This window comes from Papio anubis, chromosome 13, assembly GCF_008728515.1.
Source record: "Papio anubis isolate 15944 chromosome 13, Panubis1.0, whole genome shotgun sequence".
Lineage (NCBI taxonomy): Eukaryota > Metazoa > Chordata > Mammalia > Primates > Cercopithecidae > Papio > Papio anubis.
In genome coordinates, this window is record NC_044988.1 from 13,607,439 (window position 1) to 13,630,018 (window position 22,580).

The 22,580-nt window shown below is 43.8% G+C and overlaps 2 protein-coding genes across 8 annotated transcripts in view; both read left to right on the forward strand.

Annotated features, from left to right (window-relative positions):
* The window catches only part of C13H9orf64 (chromosome 13 C9orf64 homolog), a 31,319-nt gene extending 17,631 nt beyond the window's left edge, over window positions 1-13,688 (forward strand). The window contains exon 4 of the mRNA XM_031654090.1: window positions 12,763-13,688. Coding sequence (XP_031509950.1) covers window positions 12,763-12,896 — 134 coding nt within the window. The 3' untranslated portion in view covers window positions 12,897-13,688. The remainder of the gene's footprint in view (window positions 1-12,762) is intronic.
* A 1,764-nt stretch (window positions 13,689-15,452) lies between these two features.
* Window positions 15,453-22,580, forward strand: part of KIF27 (kinesin family member 27) — an 82,904-nt gene continuing 75,776 nt past the window's right edge. For 4 of the 7 annotated variants that reach the window (XM_009189028.4, XM_009189025.4, XM_009189026.4 and 1 more), the window contains exons 1-2: window positions 15,453-15,583; window positions 22,063-22,443. In XM_009189028.4, the coding sequence (XP_009187292.2) occupies window positions 22,146-22,443 (298 nt within the window). In that variant the 5' untranslated portion in view covers window positions 15,453-15,583; window positions 22,063-22,145. Of the gene's footprint in view, window positions 15,584-15,981; window positions 16,081-22,062; window positions 22,444-22,580 lie in introns of those variants that run through there. The other 3 variants (XM_003911856.5, XM_009189024.4, XM_009189023.4) reach the window with 2 other exon arrangements.

The window sequence follows — 22,580 nt, forward strand, 5'->3', positions numbered from 1 at the left end:
TCAGTGATAATATTTCATCTATTGATATATTTTCTTGAGGTATAGTAATTTTCAGTATACCTTAATCGTTTGGTATAAAAGAGGTTTTTGATGTATGAATGCTGTTCTTATAAAAATCAATCTTGACACTTTATTTTAAACTTTTTATTGGTAATGATAGTGGGTTTTGTACATCATGATTTTCAATTTAGGATATCTGTCTAATTTGTTTTTGCAGAGTAACTATATTGGAATTGAATAAAAATATTCAAAATTTTTCTTAAACCTGGAATGGATTATTTCATTAAAATAGAATTTACCATATATAATTTTAAAAGATTCACTGTAAGTTATTTACTTTCTGCTGCAGAACTCTCATTACCTGTCAAGTACTCATTTCCCACCACCCCCGCCACGTTCTTTCTAACAGAATCTTGATTGTGTTAAGTATCTACCTTGTCTGCTTGCTGTGACTTCAGAAGTCAGAAAACGATGCCCTTTTCCCAAGCACTTTACTGCCATCTACTGGAAATTTGTCATAATAACCTTACAAATGACTGACTACGAGTGAGGCCTCTTGGAGTTGTGCAGTACACAGCTTGCACAACCATAGTAGTGGTCCTCTGTCTATCCCTGTCCTGTGTGACTCAGGGGATGGTGATCCCACCCCCAGTTCTGCAGGTAGATCTTGTATGAATGGTTTACTATTCCTAGTCACTTTACTATCCTTGCCTGTGATTGTTTTGATAACGGGTATATAATCTAGTTCTGGACAGTGATACTGGATGACAAGTCTGCTGGGAAGCTTCTAGAAAAGGATTCTTCACTTTTAAGAAAGAGATACAGGACAAAGGTCCCTTTTCTTCCTCTGAGCAAAGCTTTTAGCATGATACCTGCTATCATGCAGGTAGCCATTTTGTGGAGCTAGAGCCCAGCTATACCTTTCATTCCTGAGCCCATCCTATCCATGGACTTCATATGTGAGATAATAAACACATTACCTTATTATTTCCAGCATCTTGAATTAGTATTCTGTAACTTGTACCAGAAAGCATCATAACAGTTTCCAGTGTAATCTCTGGGCCTCTGCCCCTGCCACCCTTCCGGCACTTCTCCCTGTCCTCCCTTCCCCCTTTCCCTCTTCTCCCCTTTACTTCTCTGCCCTCCTCTTTCTTCTTCCCTTCTTTCCCCTCCCCCCTCTTTTTCCTCTCCTTCTCCACTCTCTTTTTTTTCTTTATTTTTTATTTTTTTTGAGATGGTCTTACTGTTACCCAGGCTGGAGTATAGTCGTGAGATCATAGTTCACTGTAACTGTGAACTCCTGGACTCAATCCTCCCAAAGTGCTGGGACCACAGGCGCATGCCACTACATCTGGCTAATTTTTAAATTTTTTGTAGAGATGGGGTATCACTATGTTGCTCAGGCTGGTCTCAAACTCCTAGGCTCAAGCAATCCTCCTGCCATTGGCTTCCCAAAGCACTGAGTTTACAGCTGTGAGCCGTGGTTTCCCACACCCAGCTGCCTTTTCTCTTCTGACACTGAGCATAACCTGGAATCACAATCCTGGATGCCTGCATTCTAATCTAGATAGCAGGATTGAAGAAGCAATAAAGAAGAGTACAAACAAAGGGCTGAAGCCAGGTGCAATGGCTCGCTCCTATGGTCTCAGCCACTGGGTGGTGGGGAGGGACTGAGGTAGGAGTTCATGTCCAGCCTGGGCAATGTAGCAAAATCCAATCACTTAAAAAAAAAGGAAAAAGAAAAAGAAAACAAACAAAAAGGGTTGATAAGAAAGGCTCTGGTAGCCACCACATTCCATTTTGGTTTCATCTTACTAGAATTTAGTCACGTGACCACAACTAACTGCCAAGAAGGCTAGGAAAGTGGCATGTATTATGGGCATTGGGTACCAGCTAAACTGTGTAAAGAGTACAGATGGGCCTGGGCATAGTGGCTCATTCCTATAATCCCAGCACTTTGAGAAGCCAAAGGCAGGATGATCGCTTTACCCCGGGAGGTCCAGGCTGCAGTGAGCAATGATCACCACTGCACTTCAACCTGGGCAACAGAGTGAGACCCTAGTCTCAAAAAAAAAAAAAAAAAAAAGTATGGGTGGATACTGGGAAACAGCAAGAAGTTTTTGCCACCCATTACATGGATTTTATAATTTTCTTACCTGATACAGACTAAGAGCATTAAAATAACATTTTACCTAATGGCTTTAACAGCCATTGATGATCATTTTTCAGATCTATTATTTCATTAGGGATTGCAAAATGGTAATGTTCTAGTTCTAACATCTTTGGTGTTTGGGAATTTGTGTGGAGATAACATCCCTCTTGGATTTCAGGGTAGTCTGGGGGAACATAATTAACATGGGCATAGCTCCTGACGTTCCAGAAGAGAATGGAATGTAGAATTAAGTTCTGAAAGTGTTTTCAGTTGTGTTAATTCATTCTGCACACCCTTTTAAAGATAATGAAAATGTGCACAGCCTCCTGAAACTCCCTGGCACAGCCCTCCCTTCAGATAAGTCTTTTCTAATTCCTTGGTGACTCAGTTTCCTATAGTAGCCTTTGATTTGCCATCAGTTATAAAATATTTTGTTTTGTATACAAATTTCTATTATTTTTCTTCAGAGGCTTCCTCATGATTTGCCTAGCTCTACAAACTCAAGTTGTTTAGCCAAGGCACCTTGTCAATGCCTTCCAACCAAAGTAAACAGGGTAGATTTATTACTTGTAGCATGGGATGTCTCAGTAGGAGGATTATTTGGGGCAGGATCTAAGGAAACTGTTCTGTTGAGATTGGATACTGTCAGAAAGCAGGATCAGTTATACTATCGGCTGCTCTACCACTGACTGCCTCAAATTTTGTCTATAGGGAGGGCAGACAAGAGCAAGGATAAAGCTCTCATTGGTTTAAAAAAAAAAAAAAAGTTGGCAGTCACTCATATTAGTGGAGATAGGATGTTTAGGTACTTTGCATGGCACGGTGCCCTTGTATTTGTGGTTACGCAAAATTCTGAAGTGGTCTTATTTAGTCTTACTTTATCATGGTCTCTGAGTTACCTTTCTGATATTAGTATTCTGTGAGATTATGTCCAACAGAAGACTAACATGGTATAGCTGTGGGTGCCAGGCCAGCTTTTTGTCAGGGGCTGCTTTTTTTCCTTTATCAACCTTAAACTTCCCCCTAATTAGCACCAAGGCAGATTAACAGGTTTCATTTCATTCAATTCAGAAATCATGTATTGAGCTTCCTCACAGTGTCCCCTCCCCTGAAGCTGAATGGATAATGGCTTAATAATCTAGTTGGCACCCCAGTCTGCCCCAGATGCAGATTTAATGACTGTATATGACTTAGGGGATCAGCTTTGAGGCAACTAGATCTTCCTTTTCCTTGCAACTCTGTGACCCATCTTTCTTTAGGTGTGCTTGAACTTATTTTTTATTTTTTATTTTTTGCTTTAGTTTAAAATTTCCAGCTTTTTGGTGGATGCTATAGTCATATACAAAACCTAAACAAGTAAGGGAATGATCTATTCAGGCTATTACAATAGGAAAAGCCCTCCAAATCCTAAGATCAGAGTCTCTTAGCAGGGTGGTTTTGCCTTCGACTTTTATAGGGAGGAGTATACAAGTTACAGGTGGAGGACTTCCATGTGGGATTGTTTTGCAATCAGAAGTCTCAGTCAATGGCCAAACAGGAAATATTTATCTCTGTGTCACGCTGGTTTTAGGTGGACAAAAAGTTCTAGTAGAGAGACAAAGAATGGGGAATTGGGCTAGGCATGGTGACACACATCTGTAATCCCACCACTTTAGGAGGCCCACACAGGAGGATCACTTGAGCCCAGAAGTTCAAGACCAGCCTAGGCAATATAGCAAGACCCTGTCTCTACGGGAAAAAAAAAAAAATTGTAACAAAGAATAAGGAATTGAAGGTTCTGTGTCTGGTCTTGTCCCACTGGGATGGGATAATCTCATGGGATACCATATAATACCATGGTGTATGCAGTTCATGGGTGACCAAAACATTGTTATGTGATGCATGCCTGTAATTTGTAAAATTCCTTGCAGGTATACAATTTATTGACTAAACAACTGGAAGTTTGGAGAAACATATTATTGTGCCATTCAGCTAAATTTCTCTTTTTTCCATACACTATGTATCTTTTCCTTTCTTTTAGCCCTTTGGGTTAACGATATTTTAGTTTTAAATGAAATAAATCAAACTAAAACTAGCATAGTGAAAAAGTAATTGTAGGGATCAACAAAATAAGCCCAGGGATAGACCTGGCCTTAGCCATGATCATGTAACTACAGTCTAGGGATTAAAATGCACAAAGACCATATCTCATACTTCTTTTCTTTTTTTTCTTTTTTTTTTTTTTTTGAGACAGAGTGTCACTCTTGTTGCCCAGGCTGGAGTGCAATGGCACAATCTTGGCTCACTGCAGCCTCCACCTCCTGGGTTCAAGCAATTCTCCTGCTTCAGCCTCCTGAGTAGCTGGGATTACAGGCGCACACCACCACACCCGGCTAATTTTTTGTATTTTTAGTAGAAACGGGGTTTCTCCATGTTAGCCATTCTGGTCTCAAACTCCTGACCTCAGGTGATCTGCCTGCCTCAGCCTCCCACAGTGCTGAGAATACAGGCCTGAGCCACCACTTCCAGCCATATACTTCATATTTCTTTTTGCTCCTTGAAAGAGATGATTGTAACGTCTGGTGATTCCAGGAAACAGTACAAGTTGTTGTCAATAACCCAAGCAAAAATCAGAGACTTGACTGAGGAGTCTGGTTTGGGTCCTAGGTCCCCGACCCTGGTCTGGAAGCAAGGGCCACTCATGATTGCCTGGCCTACCAGGCAGATCAGGGTTAGTTCTTAATGAAAAAAAAAGGCTGCTAGTAGAAAGGAAAGGGATGGTAGGCACCCAAGACAACTTTGCCTTCAATACCTTCATGTGTTCAGAACTCTTCAGCAGTAGGGGATCATTTTGGATTGGGAGCTGTTGAAAAAGAGCCAGGGAAAGGCTATTTTCTAAGTTGGTCCTAAGAAAGCACTAATCCTAGGCCAGACGCCATGGCTCACGCCTGTAATCCCAGCACTTTGGGAGGCCAAGGCAGGCAGATCACTTGAGGTCAGGAGTTTGAAACCAGGCTGGCCAATATGGTGAAACCCCATCTGTACTAAAAATACAAAAATTAGCCAGGTGTGGTGGCACATGTCTGTAGTCCCAGCTACTCAGGAGACTGAAGCAAGAGAATCGCTTAAACCCAGGAGGCAGAGGTTGCAGTGAGCCAAGATGGCACCACTGCACTTCCAGCCTGGGCAACAGAAGGAGACTGTCTGGAAAAAAAAAAAAAAAAAAAAAAAAGTTCCTCATCAACATTTTACCTAGAAGCCACTGAGGATCATTTCCCATATCTATTATTTCGTTAGGGGTTGCACAATGGTAATGTTCTAATATTCCTTTTTGCATTCATTAGCTGGTATTGTTCTATAAAGAAGAGCTTTTCCTCTATCAGGTTATCCACCCGCCTTGGCCTCCCAAAGTGCTGGGATTACAGGCATAAGCCACCATGCCCAGCCGATAAGGAACTTTTTAATGGATGAATTACACTGAAAAATATCTGTACTCATCTATAATCTTAACATCACCAAAAGCAGGATATGCAAACATTACATGTCTCCTGGTGTGTTGCAACAGGAAGTACCTATTCCCATCTATGAATTATTCTTGCCAGAAGAATTGAACCTGAATCTAATCAAGAATCTAGATCTAACTTACTGGTTTACAGGAAATGTGGGAAACAGAGGAACAAGTTAAATGAAAATACAGTATATGATCAGCCAATTCTAAAGTGTGAGAAATCCTATAGGACAAATAGCAGCTCCTTTTTTCCCTTCCCTTCCCTCCCCTCCCCTCCCCTCCCCTCCCCTCCCCTTCCCTTCCCTTCCCTTCCTTTCCTTCTCTCTATCTCTTTCTTCTTTTAAGACTGGGTCTCACTCTGTCACCCAGGCTGGAATACAGTGGCATGGTCACAGTTCACTGCGGCCTCACCCTTCTGGGCTCAATTGATCCTCCCACCCTCAGCCTCCCAAGTAGCTAGGACTACAGGCACATGCTACCACAACCAGCCAATTTGTAAATATTTTGTAGAGACAGGGTCTCCCCTTGTTGCCCAGGCTTATCTCAAACTCCTGGCCTCAAGCCATCTTCCCGCCTCAGCCTCCCAAAGTGCTGGGATTACAGGCGAGAGCCACCACACCTGGCCTCTTCCTCTTCTTAAAAGGACACTAATTCCATCATGGGGTTCAACCCCCATGACCTCATCTAAATATAATTACCTCCTAAAGGCCCTACCTGCAAATACTATCACGTTGGGGGTTAGGGTTTCAACATATGAATTTTGGGGAACACAAGCATTCAATCTACAGCAATACTCCCCAAAACTGAAAGGTTCTCAAAGAGATATTTATGCATACATGTTCATAGCAGCATAATTAACAATAGCCAAAAGGTGGAAGCAGCCCAAGTGGCCATCGGTGGATGAATGGATAAATAAATTGTGACACATACATACAATGGAATATTAATTCAACCTTAAAAAGGAAGGAAATTCTGATATATGCACAACATGGATGAAACTTGAGGACATCATAGTATGTGAAATAGTCACAAAAGGACTAATACTCTATGACTCCACTTCTATAACCTAGAGTAGTCAAATCCATAGAGACAGAAAGTAGCATGGTGGCTGCCAGGGGTTAGGGAAAGAAGGAAATAGTGAGTTATTGTTTAACGGGTGTACAGTTTCAGTTCTCCAAGATGAAATGAGTTCTGGATATTGGCTGTACAACAGTGTGAAGGTACTTAACCATTTTATGTATGTACATATGTATTTATTTTTGAGATGGAGTCTTGCTCTGTTGCCCAGGCTGGAGTGCAGTGCTGCGATCTCGGCTCACTGCAACCTCTGTCTCCCAGGTTCAAGCAAGTCTCCTGCCTCAGCCTCGCGAGTAGCTGGGATTACAGACATACACCACCATGTCCAGCTAATTTTGTATTTTTAGTAGAGATGGGGTTTTGCCATTTTGGCCATATAGTCTTGAACTCCTGACCTCAGGTAATCCTCCCGCCTCGGCCACCCAAAGTACTGGGATTACAGGTGTGAGCCACCGTGCCTGGCAAGTACTTAACCATTTTAAAGTGTACAGCTCAGTAGTGTTAAGATAGTCAATTTTATGTTATGTACATTTTACCACAATTTTTTAAAAGGTGAGGGTAATTGTTATTGATTAAAAGAGAACTAAGGTACATATCAATCAAATGCCATATACAGTCTGTGTTTGGAGCCATGTTTGGAGTCCATGTTTGGAGCCAATGAGCTGTAAAGCAAACAACAAAACTTGAGATGCATTATATAGAAAACTGCAGCTCTGCTCAGCTCAGCCTCTGGGGAGGTGTGTTGACTTTGTCATCTGACAGATGGAAGCTTCAGTCTTGCCTTTGCCACTTAACCATGTAGGCTTGAGCAAGTTAATTGTTTTCTGTTTTTTATTTTTTTTATTTCCATAAACATTCACTGACTCTCTGGGATGTGCTAATTATCTATTATGTATTAGACATGGACTGTGCTCAAAAATAGAGACATAAAGATAAATGACAGGTTAGGCACAGTGAATCACACCTCTAATCCCAGCACTTCGGGAGGCCAACATGGGAAGGAAGGTTTGAGACCAGGAGTTCAATACCAGCCCAGACAACATAGGGTGGCCCTATCTCTACAAAAAATTAAATTAGCCCAGGCTTGGTGGCTCATGCCTGTAATCCCAGAACTCTGGGAGGCCGAGGCAGGTGTATCCTGAGGTCAGGAGTTTGAGACCAGCCTGGCCAACATGCCAAAACCCCGTCTCTACTAAAAATACTGGGCATGGTGGTGTATGTCTGTAATCCCAGCTACTCAGGAGGCTGAGGCAGGAGAATCGCCTGAACCCAGGAGGCGGAGGTTGCAGTGAGCCGAGATCATGCCATTGCATTCCAGCTTGGGTGACAAGAGTGAAACTCCATCTCAAAACAAACAAACAAAAAAAACAAATACAAAAAAAAATTTAAAATATTAGCCAGGCATGGTGGTGTGCACCTGTATCCTAGCTACTCTGGAGGCTGAGGTGGGAGGGCCATTTGCACCCAGGAGTTCAAGGTTACAATGACCTGTGATCAAATCACTACACTCCAGCCTGGGCAATAGAGTAAGACCCTGTCTTTTAAAAAAAATCGCAACCTTTAACTCCACCATCCAGAGATGATGGTGGTTATCATTTTAGTGAATTTTGTTGAACATTTTTACATCTTATGATTTTTCATTTTAGTTTTAAAAATTATTTTACTTTACAGACAGGGTCTTGCTCTGTCACTCAGGCTGGAGTGCAGTGGCTCAATCATAGCTCACAGCAGCCTCCAACTCTTGGACTCAAGTAATTCTACTGCCTTAGCCTCCTAGGTAGCTGGCACTACAGGTGCATGCCACCATGCCCAACTAATTTTTTTTTCCTTTCTTTCTTCTTTTTTTTTTTTTAGAGAAGGGGTTCTTACTGTGTTGCTCAGGCTGGTCTTGAACTCCTGTCTTCAACTGATCCTACTGCCTCAGCCTCCCAAAGTGCTGGGATTGCAGAAATGACCCACTACACCTTTGGCTTTCTTCTAATCTTCTGCCTTCTAGGTCCACATGGTCAACCTCTGGTTTTGTCCAGCACCAGACTGGACAAATGTGTCAGTTAGCAATGCAGACATCATTGAAGATTTTGCAGGAGAGAGAGAGGAAGGGGGTTGAATTGCACACTTCACAGCAGGAACATAAAGGCCACCACTGGCTGGGCGTGGTGGCTTACACCTGGAATCCCAGCACTTTGGGAGGCTGAGGCGGGCAGATCACGAGGTCAGGGGTTTGAGACTAGCCTGACCAACATGGTGATACCTTGTCTCTACTAAAAATACAAAAATTAGCCAAGCGTGGTGGCGCACACCTGTAATCCCAGCTACTCAGGAGGCTGAGGTGGGAGAATTGCTTGAACCCGGGAGGCAGAGGTTGCAGTGAGCCAAGATTGTGCCATTGTACTCCAGTCTGGGTGACAGAGCAAGACTCAATCAATCAATCAATCAATGGCACCATTAGCCATTCCCAGTGTCCCTGGGATTCCCCTATCAGTTATCCTCTGCCTCCTCTCTGTTCAACTTCTCCCAACACCACCCCCTTTCCCCATCTTCCTCATTCCTTCTCAAGAGCAGTCAAATTTTCTTCCCCTTGTCTCATATGAGCAACACCACCCTCCTCTCTGAAGCTTGGGTACTAACCAAATCAGGCTTAGGAGGCTTATCTTCCACCTAGGGACAGGTGGAAGCATCTTCTCAGCAAAACTTGTCTGTCCACACACGGATTTCCCGTTCCAGCTGTTAAGGAATGGTATTCTCCATGCCATCACAGAAAGGTTTTAGGTCAAGGACAGACAGTGAGATTCATGTCGTAGATAGATCAGTGTAGAAGGTGTGGAGGGTGGATATGTAAGAGCAAGACTGGAGACAGGGGGACTAGTTAGTAGGCTGTTGCAGTAGTCTAGGTGAGTGATTGTGAGATCTTGAACTAGAGTAGAAAGGATTTGAAATATTCAGATATAAAACAAGCAGAATTTGGTGATCAGAATAGCGCAGGGGGTAGAGCGGGGGAGGAAATAAAGGTTGCCTCCAATAAGTCCTGCCTCCTAGTAGTCATACTCTCATGCAACCCCGTCCCCTGAATGTGGGATAGACCCAGTGACTTGCTTCTAATGAACAGAATGTGGAAAGGTGATGGGATATCCTATCTACAATCAAGTTATAAGTGACTCTGACTTCTCTCTGGCTGGTTTGCTTTCCAGGGCTCGTCTTACATGCCCAATGTGATCCAGAGGGCCACCTGTTCAAGGAGCTAAGGGGAAGGAACTTAGGCAGCGTCTGACTAACAGCCAGCAGGAATGTGTCCCTCAGTCTAACAGCACTCAAGAACTACCACCAAACAGGCTGGGCGTGGTGGCTCATGCCTGTAATCCCAGCACTTTGGGAGGCCGAGGTGGGTGGATCACGAGGTCAGGAGATCGAGACCATCCTGGCTAACACAGTGAAACCCCATCTCTACTAAAAATACAAAAAATTAGCCGGGCGTGGTGGTGGGCGCCTGTAGTCCCAGCTACTCAGGAGGCTGAGGCAGGAGAATGGTGTGAACCAGGGAGGCAGAGCTTGCAGTGAGCCGAGATTGCGCCACTGCACTCCAGCCTGGGCAACAGAGCGAGACTCCATCTCAAAAAAAAAAAAAAAAAAAAAAAAAGAACTACCACCAAACACTACAGAAGCTTGGAAACAGATTCTGCCCCAGTTGGCCCTGAAATGATCATGGCCCTGACTGATACCTCGATTGCACCCTCGTGAGAGCCCTGAAGCAGAGAATCTAGCTAACCCATGCTCGGATTTCTGACCTATAGAAGCTACGACATAAGAATTTTTTTTTTTTTTTTTTTTTTTTTTTTTAGACACAGTCCTGCTATGTCACCAGGCTGGAGTGCAGTGGCACAATCTTGGCTCACTAAAACCTCCGCCTCCAGGGTTCAAGCAATTCTCTGCCTCAGCCTCTCGAGTAGCTGGGATTACAATCGTCTGCCACCATGCCCAGCTAATTTTTATATTTCTGGTAGAGACAGGGTTTCACCATGTTGGCCAGGATGGTTTCGAATTCCTGACCTCGTCATCCGCCCACCTCGGCCTCCCAAAGTGCTGAGGTTACAGGTGTGAGCCAACGAGCCCAGCCAAGAAATTTGTTTTAAGCCACTAAGATTTGGGGAAATAGTTCAGCAATAGATAAATAAGAGAATAGGTGTATAATAGTGCTTAGTAGTTGAAAATGTCATTTTTGATCCATTGTCAGCCAGATTGTTACCTTAGACCAGAATATTTCAAATTGCAGACTGCAATCATTAGTAGGTCATGAAATCAATTTAAAGGGTTGTAATCAACATTAAGAAAAATTGGGCTGGGTATGGTGGTTCATGCCTGTAATCTCAGCATTTTGGGAGGCCAGGGCACAGGATCACTTGAGGCTAGGAGTTCAAGACCGGCCTGGGCAACACAGCAAGAATCCATCTCTACAAAAAAATAAAAAATTTGCTGAGCGTTGTGGCCGGTGCCTGTATTCCCAGCTACTTGGGAGACTGAGGTGGGAGGATTGCTTGAGCCTGGGAGGTTGAGGCTGCAGTGAGTCATGATTGTACCACTGTACTCAGCCTGGGAGACAGAGTGAGACCCTGTCTCAAAAAAAAAAAAAAAAAAAAAAAAAAAATTGAAGTAGAATAAGGCCAGGCATGGTGGCTTACTCCTGTAATTCCAGCACTTTGGGAGGCTGAGATGGGAGGATCACTTGAGGCCAGGCATTCGAGACCAGCCTGGTCAACATAGCAAGACCCTGTCTCTAAGAAAAAGAAAAGTAGAATAGAATAAAATAAAATACATAGAACACTGCACTTAGTAAAGGTAAGTATTGTTTCCCAAAACTTTTGTTTTCACTTATTATTTACTTATTTATTGAGATGGAGTCTCGCTCTGTCTCCAGGCTGGAGTACAATGGCGCAATCTCGGCTCACTGCAACCTCTGCCTCCAGGGTTCAAGCAATTCTCCTGCCTCAGCCTCCCTAGTAGCTGGGATTACAGGCACATGCCACCTCACCCAGCTAATTTTTGTATTTTTAGTAGAGACGGAGTTTCACCATGTTGGCCAGGATGGTCTCCTGACCTTGTGATCCGCCCACCTTGGCCTCCCAAAGTGCTGGGATTACAGGCGTGAGCCACCATGCCTGGCCTTGTTTTCATTTGTACACATACCTGTGTATTGAGTCATGATGTCAAGTGAATTTCTGATAGTGGCTCAGTATCAATCAAATTCGAAAGCTGCTGTCCTAGGCTTGCTTTTCAGGTTGGGGTGATGGATTCTTTCCTAGTCTCCCAAGGTTCCCCTCATGAATGGTGGAGATTGTAGCTGCCCAGTTTGACCATTGGGCCAAGCAAATCCACCTGGCATGGGTTGACAGGACCCAAGCAGTATGTTTCCTTAGGAAAGCTAACATTCTCTCTACTAAATTAAGGAGCCAAAGGCAAATGATGGCACAGAAAGCCTCACTCTGTTACGCAGGCTGGAGAGCAATGACGCAGTCTCGGGTCAGTCCAACCTCTGCCTCCTGGGTTCAAATGATTCTCCCGCCTCAGCCTCCTGAGTAGCTGGGACTACAGGCACATGCCACCACACCCAGCTAATTTTTGTATTTTTAGTAGAGACGGGGTTTCACTATGTTGACTAGACTTGTCTCGAACTCCTGACCTCATGATCCGCCCGCCTCAGCCTCCCAAAGTGCTGGGATTACAGGTGTGTGCCACCGCGCCCTGCCAGAAATCCCATTTTTTAAAGTATAAAGCTTCTTTTCTCTCTGCCAGAGAAATTAAGTGAAACCGTCAAACATTATAGCAACATTAAAATAATTTAAAGTGGGAGAAGAGGTACGATCTGTGGTTTCCTTAATACTTCCTTTAATACTTCCTTTCTTTCCTGGACCCAGCTTTTCTCAAAATGTGGGTGAGGGAAGATGATTTAGGGGAAAAGGGCACATGTTTCTTTCTTTAATTTGGTCTAGCTGTAATCTTCCGTTTGTTACTGCTTTTAGTAAAGTGGACTGGGCATGGATGTTTTTCTCTGTAGGACAAGCATCCCAAAGCTGGTCTCCCATGGGACGTATGCAGCGTTCTTCAGTGGACCTGAAAGATACAGTTCCCTTAAGGAGAAGACATAGTTCCTGTACGAAGATCCAGCACTGGCTCAATTACTTCTGTTAATCCCAAGCCCAGCTCCTCCCACTGCCTCTTACTGATTGGGACTCATCTGCAGGAGACAGTCCTCAAGACAATCTTCATGGGGCTCAAGCTTGGGTACCCTCCAAAGGATACCCTGGACCACGAGCAAATCACAGGTTCTCCCCTCCTAAACTGTAGGAACACAGGCTGCTCTACTACAGCGCCTTCTCAGTTGCTTCGCTCCATTCTCAAGAAGCAGATCAGCTTACTTCTTCCCATAGTTGCTCCCACCAGAAGGCCAGGTTTCCTCTTCTTGCACATCACACAGGGTTTGCCTGTCACTCTTACAGCCTCCTTTGACTTAGGTGGGAGGCCGCTTACTCTCCAACCCGCAAGGCCCAAGACCCCTTGACTCCACTGCCCAGTCTTTCTTACAGACACTTAAAAAAGAGATAGGATTGGAATTTGAATGGAATTAGCTTAGTCCTGCTATAAATCCTAGGGAGGAAGGGTTGGCAATGACTGGCATTCACTTTACAATGTGGGGAACTTAAGTACTTAACTCCTTTTCTCTAACTCTGGACTCAAGACATCAATTTGGGGACAATGGAAAATGCCCCATTCTAATGCTGTTAGGCATTTGCTGACCTCCTCTCTGCAATTGTGTGGCCTCTTGAGAACTTCTGTTGAGACTTTCGGGTATTCCTAGACTTAAATTGTTACGTACTATTAATCATTGAAGCTTTGTCAGCAGACCAGTTTGACTCACCAATTCACAGTCATGATGTGAGTTTGTTTTCAAAAAGAGTTCTAAAAATGCAGCATAATCAATTCAAATCTTAGAATTTTAAAAATTATGTATTATTTATTATTTTTTTGAGGTAGAGTCTCATTCTGTCACCCAGGCTGGAATGCAGTGGTGCAACGTTGGCTCACTGCGGCCTTGACCGCCCAGGCTCAAACGATCCTCCTACCTCCGCCTCCAGAGTAGCTGGAACTGCAGGCATGCTCGGCCACTCCCGACTAAGTTTTGATTTTTTGTAGGGTTGTGGGGGGGTGTCTCATTATGTTGCCCAGGCTGGTCTTGAACTCCTGGGCTCAAGTGATCCTCCCAGTTCAGCCTCCCAAAGTGCTGAGACTATAGGTGTGAGCCACTGTGCCCAGCCTGAATTTTTAAAAATTTAAATAATTCAGTTAAAAGAAAAAAAAAATAAAAACCATAAATAGTCAGCTTTTTTTCCCACCTTCATTCGTATATTTCATGAGAGAAGGAAGTATTTTTGAAGATGCTTAGATTGTGCTACTAAAAACAGGAGGCACTAAAGCTTTTAAAGCTAAATTGGTAAAGTTAAATACTACGATGCGACCCAGCAATTCCACTCTTAGGTCCATACCTAAAAGACCTGAAAACAGGCCGGGTGGGGTGGCTCACGCCTATAATCCCAGCACTTTGGGAGGCCGAGGTGGGCGCATCACCGAGGTCGGGAGTTCGAGACCAGCCTGCCCAACATGGTGAAACTAAAAATACAGAAAACTTAGCCGGGCGTGGTGGCACATGCCTGTAATCCCAGCTACTCCGGGGGCTGAGGCAGGAGAATTGCTTGAACCCATGAGGTGGAGGTTGCGTTGAGCCTAGATAGCGCAATTGCATTCCAGCCTGGGCAATAAGAGCGGAACTCCATCTAAAGGGCCGGGCGCCGTGGCTCACGGCTGTAATCCCAGCACTTTGAGAGGCCGAGGCGGATGGATCACAAGGTCACTGGAATCAAGACCATCCTGACTAACACAGTGAAACCCCATCTCTACTAAAAATACAAAAAATTAGCCGGGTGTGGTGGCACGCGCCTGTGGTCCCAGCTACTCGGGAGGCTGAGGCAGGAGAATCGCTTGAACCCGGGAGGCGGAGCTTGCAGTGACCCGCGATCACGCCACTACGTTCCAACCTGGGCGACAGAGCGCGACTCCGTCTCAAAAAAAAAAAAAAAGAAGTCCTGATAGTTGTTACAACATGACTGCAGCTTGAAAACATTAAGCAAAAGAAGCTAGACACAAAAGGTCATATACTGAATGCTTCCATCAATAATGAAATGCCCAGAATAGGTAAATCTATCATAGAGTCAGAAAGTAGATTAGTGGCTGGCTGGGGTTGTGGGGAGAGGGGAACTGGAAGGAATGACTGCTAACTGGTTTGGAGATTTTCTTTTGGGGTTATGAAAATGTTTCTGAACTATATACAGAGGTGATAGTTTAATGCACTGTGAACGCATTAAACGCCACTGAATTGTAAGTTTTAAGATGGTTTATGTTATGCAAGTTTTACTCAATAAAAATAAAAATAAACTGAATTGGTAGCTAAGATATTGAAACACAGTGTGGAATCGTTCTCATTCATTTCACGAACCTGTGGAAAGATGCTTCCGCTCAGGCCTCACAGACCGGTCCCAGCGCGTTAGTGGGACACAACTCGGGTTTGCAGGGAAGCCCGAGAGCTGGCCTTTTGCCGACTTCCTGGGGACGCAGGACTCTTGCGCACGGGCTTGGGGGCGTGCCCAGGTTCGGGGGCGGGGCCAGGACGCCGCGACCCGGGGAGGACGAGGCGGGAGGCGGGCTTCGTCGGTTGCCAGGAGAACCCGCGACAACAAAAGACGCGGGCGGCGGCGGCGCGGCGGGGCAGAGCGAAGCTGAGGAGTCCAGCGCTCGCCGCCAGGGCCCTGGGCTGTCCCGAGCCGGTCAGTGCGCGGCGGGCCTGGCCGGGCGGTGCGGGGAAGTGGGGCGCCCTCCCTTTCGCGGCACCCGCCCTCCAGCCCGCCGCGCCCGCGCTCCCAGCCCGCCGTTGGGACTAGTAGGCGCCGGCTTGGGGTCTGGGCCGCCGCGGGGTGGGAGCCAGAGGGTGGGCGGTAGGGGCGCCAGCGAGGCCTATGGGGGTGCCCGAGGGGTCTGGGGTCAGGAATGGGAGCCCGGCGAGCGACTGGAGGCAGAGCGCCCCTTCCGGAGGAAGCTGGCTCAGCCCTGAGGAGCGGGGCCCGGGGAACGGGGATCGACCCCAACGCGGGACTCGGCCCCTCGGAGCGCACCCCGTGTTCGTCTCGTGTAGCTGCACGGCGTGAGGTGCGACGCGAGGGCCACCACCACCGAGCGCTTTGTTTTGTCGCAGTCGTCTTTTTCCCACTGTAGAGGTTGAAACTTCGGCGCATTCAAGCTCGAGAGCTCCCTCCCTCGGAGGCAGGTGCTGTAAAGAGCGAAGCGCCCCGATTCTTTCTTTGAAACACCTTTTTAAGTAACACGGCCGTCTCCAGTGTTGAAAATCTTTGTTGTTTGCCCTTCTTTACTCCTTTGTCTTTACGCATTTGGGGCCTTTTCTGAGCTCCTCATGCGATTTACTATCCATCTACTGGGAAGTTTCTTATGAAAATAATTAACAAACCACACATTTCAGACAACCACTGCTTTCTGGGAAATCAAGGGGACGGGATGGCAGCGGTTTTTGGAGACACTCATTCCTGACCAGTGACATGACATGAGGGATTAAATATTTATCTTGCCTTTCCTCAGATTTCAAAAACCCATTGAGTATACTTAAATACGACCAGCCAATCAGATTTCGCCTTTTTTCATTTATTGGTGACATAATACGTATGTTTCTGATGACTATAATTGATCAGAATCTGAAGAAGTATAAGTGCTATGGATTGTGTAAAAACTTTGTTTCTTGTATATTGATGTTTTACAAGCCCTATGTTTGTGGACCCTTATTATTGTTTGTTTTGTTTTGAGACAGGGTCTCGCTCTGTTACTCAGGCTAGAGTGCAGTGGCATATTGCAGCCTCAACCTTCCGGGCTCAAGCAATCCTCCAACCTCAGCCTCCCAAGTAGCTGGGACTACAGGTGCGTCACCACTGCCTGGCCCATTCTTGTATTTTTAGTAGAGACAGAGTTTCACCCTGTTGCCCAGGCTGGTCTGTAACTCGTGGGCTGAAGTGATCCACCTGCCTTGGCCTCCCAAAGTGCTGGGATTACAGGCATGAGCCACCGTGCCTGGCCCCGTTATTATTTTTTTTAATGCTTAGAATAAGTTTCAGTTGCCTTTATAACCAAATTGTTTATAGATATTACCATTAAAAACCCCAAGAAATGAGGCTGGGCATGGTGGCTCATATCTGTAATCCCAGTACCTTGGGAGGCTGAGGCGGGCGGATCTCTTCAGCCCAGGAGGTCGAGACCAGCCTGGGCAACATGGTGAAACCCCGTTTCTACTAAAAATACAAGAATTAGCCTGGCGTTGTGCCTGTAATCCCAGCTACTTTGGACGCTGAGGCACGAGAATCGCTTGAACCAGGAGGCTGAGGTTGCAGTGAGCCGAGATGGTGCCGCTGTGCTCCAGCCTGGGTGACGGAGCCAGACCTTGTCTCAAAAACAAAACAAAACAAAAACCCAAGAAATGAAAACATCCCAATTTGGCATTTTTTATTAGCAACTTCATTGGAAGCAGTTAGGTTTGACTTAACATCGTCCATGAGTTTTGCTTTAACTTGATGGCATACAAAGAAATAAACTAATCTGTATGGTGACTTCAAATGTTGGTTTTCAGAGACATTTGGAAGAATTAACTCAGCATTCCTGCAACTGGAAAAGTTTCCAGTACCAAATGATTGTAGAGTTCTTTAAGATCCAAGAAAGGATTTATCAAACACATGAGCATTTTTTTTTTCCAGTGTAAAATTCATTAGAATGATTTTAAAACTGCTAAGGTTAGGTGTATCTCTTTGTTTCAGCCATTACAGATAGTTTGTTGACTCTCTTTTGGGATTTTACAGCCCAAGGGACCTGATATTTTTTTACTCTCAGGGGACTTTTAGAAGAGTGATGTTAATTTTTTTTTGTTGTGATCCTCTTCATGCCATCTACTCACAGAATTACAAATGCAGAGTACCATTGCAGAGTTTTGTTTTATTTTGTTTTGTTTTTGACAGGGTCGCAACCCTTTTGGGATCAAGGGACCCTCTCGCTTCAACCTCCTGAGTAGCTGGGACTACAGGCGCGTGCGCCACCATGCCTGCCTAATTTTTTGATTTTTTGTAGAAACAGGGTTTCTCCATGTTGCCCAGGCTGGTCTCGAACTCCTGGGCTCAAGTGATCCACCCACCCTGGCCTCCCAAAGTGCTGGGATTACAGATGTGAACCACTGTGCTGGGCCATGGTTTTTTTTTTCAAGGGTAGTGAATATTAATATTATCAATTCACTGTTATTAGTGTTACTAATAAAATGTTATTTCAGTCTAGTTGTCTCTGTTACTTAATGGTAATCTTCAAGACTCAGCAGCTTCTCCAAAGAACCTAGCCTCACCTCAAACTCATTACTTTTCATCATCTGCACTTAAACATTATCATAGATTACTTGTTAAATTTAGTATAAGCTTTATCCTTCCAAAACTGAACATTTGTATATAAGTTTTTATGCAAACACAGTGTTTTCATTTCTCTTGGGAGTTTTCATTTCTCTTGGGAGCTGGGTCAAGTGATAACTGTATGTTTAACTTTTTGCAGAAATGTCAATCTGTTTTCCAAAGTGGCTGTACCATTTTACCTTCCCACCAGTAGTGTATGAGGGTTCTAATTTCTTTACACCCTGCTAACACTTATGGTCTGTCTTTGTTATTATAGCAGTGCGAGTGGATGTGGATTGGTATCTCATTGTGGTGTTTGTTTGTTTGTTTGTTTGAGACAGTCTTGGTGTATCACCCAGGCTGGAGTGCAGTGGTTTGATCTCAGCTCACTGTAACCTCTGCCTCCTGGGTTCAAGCGATTCTCCTGCCTCAGCTTCCTGAGTAGCTAGGATTATAGGCGCCCATCACCATGCCTGTCTAATTTTTGTATTTTTTAGTAGAGACAGAGTTTCACTGTGTTGTTCAGGCTGGTCTCGAACTCCTGACCTCAGGTGATCCTCCCACGTTGGCCTCCCAGAGTGCTGGGATTACAGGCTTGAGCCACTGTGCCTGGCTAATTTTTGTATTTTAGGTAGAGATGGGGTTTCACCATGTTGTCCAGGCTGGTCTTGAACCCCTGACCTCAGGTGATCCTCCCACCTCAGTCTCCTAAAATTCTGGGATTACAGGCGTGAGCCACTGCGCACCTGGACTCTCACTGTGGTTTTGATTGCATTTTCCTGATAGCTAATGATGTTGAGCATCTTTTCATGTGCTCATTATTCATTTGTATATCTTCTTTGAAGAAGTGCCTTTTCAGATGCTTTGCCTGTTTTTAAAATGTTTTAAAAACTTTTTGAGTTGTAATAGTTATTTATATATTGTAGTTGCAAGTTCCTTGTTAGATTCATGTCTTGCAAATATTTTCTCCCATTCAGTGAGTTGTCTTTTCACTTTTTTTTTTTTTTTTTTTTTTGAGGCGGAGTCTTGCTCCCTCCCCCAGGCTGGAGTGCAGTGACGCAATCTCCACTCACTGCAAGCTCCACCTCCAGGGTTCATGCTATTCTCCTGCTTCAGGCTCCCGGGTAGCTGGGACTACAGGTACCCGCCAACACGCCTGGCTAATTTTTTTGTGTTTTTAGTAGAGATGGGATTTCATCTTGTTAGCCAGAATGGTCTCATCTCCTGACCTCGTGATCCACCCACCTCGGCCTCCCCAAGTGCCCAAGGGATTACAGGCATAAGCCACCGCGCCCAGCCGTCTTTTCACTTTCTTGGTAGTTTCCTTTGAAGCACAAAGTTTTTAATTTCGATGTCCAGTTTTTCCTTCCCTCCCTCCTTCCTCTCCCTCCCCCACCCCCAACATTTGTTCTCGCTCGCTCTCTCTCTCAGACAAGTTCTTGCTCTGTTGTCCAGGTTATAGCGCAGTGGCGCAAATACAGCTCACTGTAACCTCTGGCTGCTGGGTTCAAGCCAACCTCCCGCCTTAGCTTCCGAAGTAGCTGGGACCGCAGGTGTGCACTATCATGCTGAGCTGATTGAAAAAAAAAATTTCTTTGTAGACATGACGTCTCACTTTGTTGCCCAGGCTGGGTCTTACTTATTTTTTAATCTATACTTCATCTTTATTTTTTTGCTTTTATTATTTTTGATTGACACAATCATTGTACATGTTTATGGGGTACAGTGTGATTTTTCAGTACCTGTATACAATATGTAATGTTCAAATTGGTATTTTTAATTTTACTGCTTTTGGTGTCATATCTGAGAAATTATTGCCAAATTCAAGGTCATGAAGAGTTACTCCTGTCTTTTAAGAGTTTTGTAGTGTTAGTTCTTATGTTTAGGTCTATGGTCCATTTTTGGTTAACTTTTATATATGATGTGAGGTAGGGAGTCCAACTTCATTATTTTATCCATTGTCCCATAGCCATTTGTTGAAAAGACTATTCTTAGACTTCAGTTGAATTGTCTTCCCACCTTTGTTGAAAATCAATTGCCCATAAATGTGAGGGTTTATTTCTGGATTCTCAGTTCTATTCTGTTGATCTATGTGTCTGTCCTTATGCCAGTACTACACTATCATGATGACTGTTGCTTGGTTCTGAAATTAGGAAAGTGTGAGTCCTCTTACTTTGTCTTTTTCAATATCGTTTTGGTTATTCTGTGTCTCTTGAGTTCTGTGATTTCAGGATCGACTTGTCAATTTCTGCAAATAAGTCAGCTGAGATTTTGATAGGTATTGCATTGAGTCTGTAGATCAATTTGGGGAATACTGATGTATTAATATATCTTTCAATTCATAAACATGAGATTTTTTTCATTTATGTACATCTTGTGCTTTCTTCTAACAGTATTTTATAGTTTTCGGAGTATATGTTTTACACATCTTTTGTTAAATTTATTTCTAAATATTTTATTCTTTTTGATGCTATTGTAAATGGAATTGTTTTTTGAATGTATTTTTAAGTGTTAGGCTGGGCACGATGGCTCACGCCTGTAATCCCAGCACTTTGGAAGGCTGAGGCGGGCGGATCATGAGGTCAGGAGATCAAGACCATCCTGGCTAACAGGGTGAAACGCCATCTCTACTAAAAATACAAAAAATTAGCTGGGCATGGTGGCAGGCGCCTGTAGTCCCAGCTACTTGGGAGGCTGAGGCAGGAGAAGGGCGTGAACCCGGGAGGCAGAGCTTGCAGCAAGCCGAGATCGCGCCACTGTACTTCAGCCTGGGCGACAGAGCAAGACTCTGTCTCAAAAAAAAAAAAAAAAAAGCCAGAATGTTCATTGTAAATGTGGTTATCAATTATTTATTTATATATATTTTTAGCCGGGAAACTACAGCCAACAATTTAATTTTTAATGTATTAATTCTAGCAGAGATCTTCAGAAATAAGTACAACATAATATTTAGAAGCAGAAAAAGCAGTTTTTCTGTTAGTTTTGATTATTTTTGAATAAAAATTTAGTTTTAAATTTATATTGACTTATGAAATTCTTAGAACTATTTTCATGAATTTATTTCTAGTAATTGTGGCAAAGAGGAAATGCTATTTTTCAATGCATAGCTATAAAATCTGGTACTAATGTTTGTTTTTAACACATGTACAGGCTGGGTGCGGTGGCTCATGCCTGTAATCCCAGCACTTTGGGAGGCCGAGGTGGGTAGGTCACTTGAGGTTCGGAGTTTGAGACCAGCCTGGCCAATATGGTGAAACCCCGTCTCTACTAAAAATACAAAAATTAGCCGGATGTAGTGGCGGGCACCTGTAATCCCAGCTACTCAAGAGGCCTGAGGCAGGAGAATCACTTGAACCTGGAAGGCAGAGGTTATAGAGAGCGGAGATCACACCACTGCATTCCACCCTAGACGATAGAGCGAGACTCCATCTCAAAAAACAAACAAAAAAAATGTGTACAGTTCCTTACTTAATTATCTCCTTGCCTTAATTTTCTAACTCCCTGGCTATTTAATATTTAGATTAATGAACTGGGAAATATTATTACTGTAGAAATAAAGGCACAATGAAATCCCATGTACTTACCACTTAGCTTCGTCATTTATTAACTCATGGACCCCATACTCTAGATTATTTTGAAGCAAACCCAAGACGTACTATTTTGTCTACAAATTTACAATGTATTTTACAAGACAGGTTTACTTTTTGTAACTGTGTTGTGTTGAAACAAAACCTGTTCTAACTGACTTTGCTTTAGAAGGTGGTTAGTTTATTGGGATAAAAGGAATCAGTAATTAAAATTTGTTTTTTATTTTTGATACACAGGAATCCAGATCTTACATAAGATGGAAGTTTCTCACACTAGATACTGAACATTAAGTAGAAAATCTAGTAAAATCTAAGTTGCCATGGAAGAAATACCAGTAAAAGTTGCTGTAAGAATTAGACCTCTGCTTTGCAAAGAAGTTCTTCATAATCATCAAGTTTGTGTGAGAGTTATTCCAAACAGCCAGCAAGTTATCATTGGGAGAGACAGAGTCTTCACTTTTGATTTTGTTTTTGGCAAAAATTCCACTCAAGATGAAGTTTATAATACATGTATAAAGCCCCTAGTGTTGTCACTCATTGAGGGCTATAATGCAACTGTTTTTGCCTATGGACAAACTGGATCTGGGAAGACATACACCATTGGAGGAGGCCATATTGGTAAGATTCTCATACTCTCTGACTTTTATTTGTGACGCTAGAAAGAAGCTAAAACATGACCAATACCTGATACGTGGTAGGTGCTTAGCATATTAATTGAATAGTGAAGGAATGAATAATGTAATCAAATGTGATCA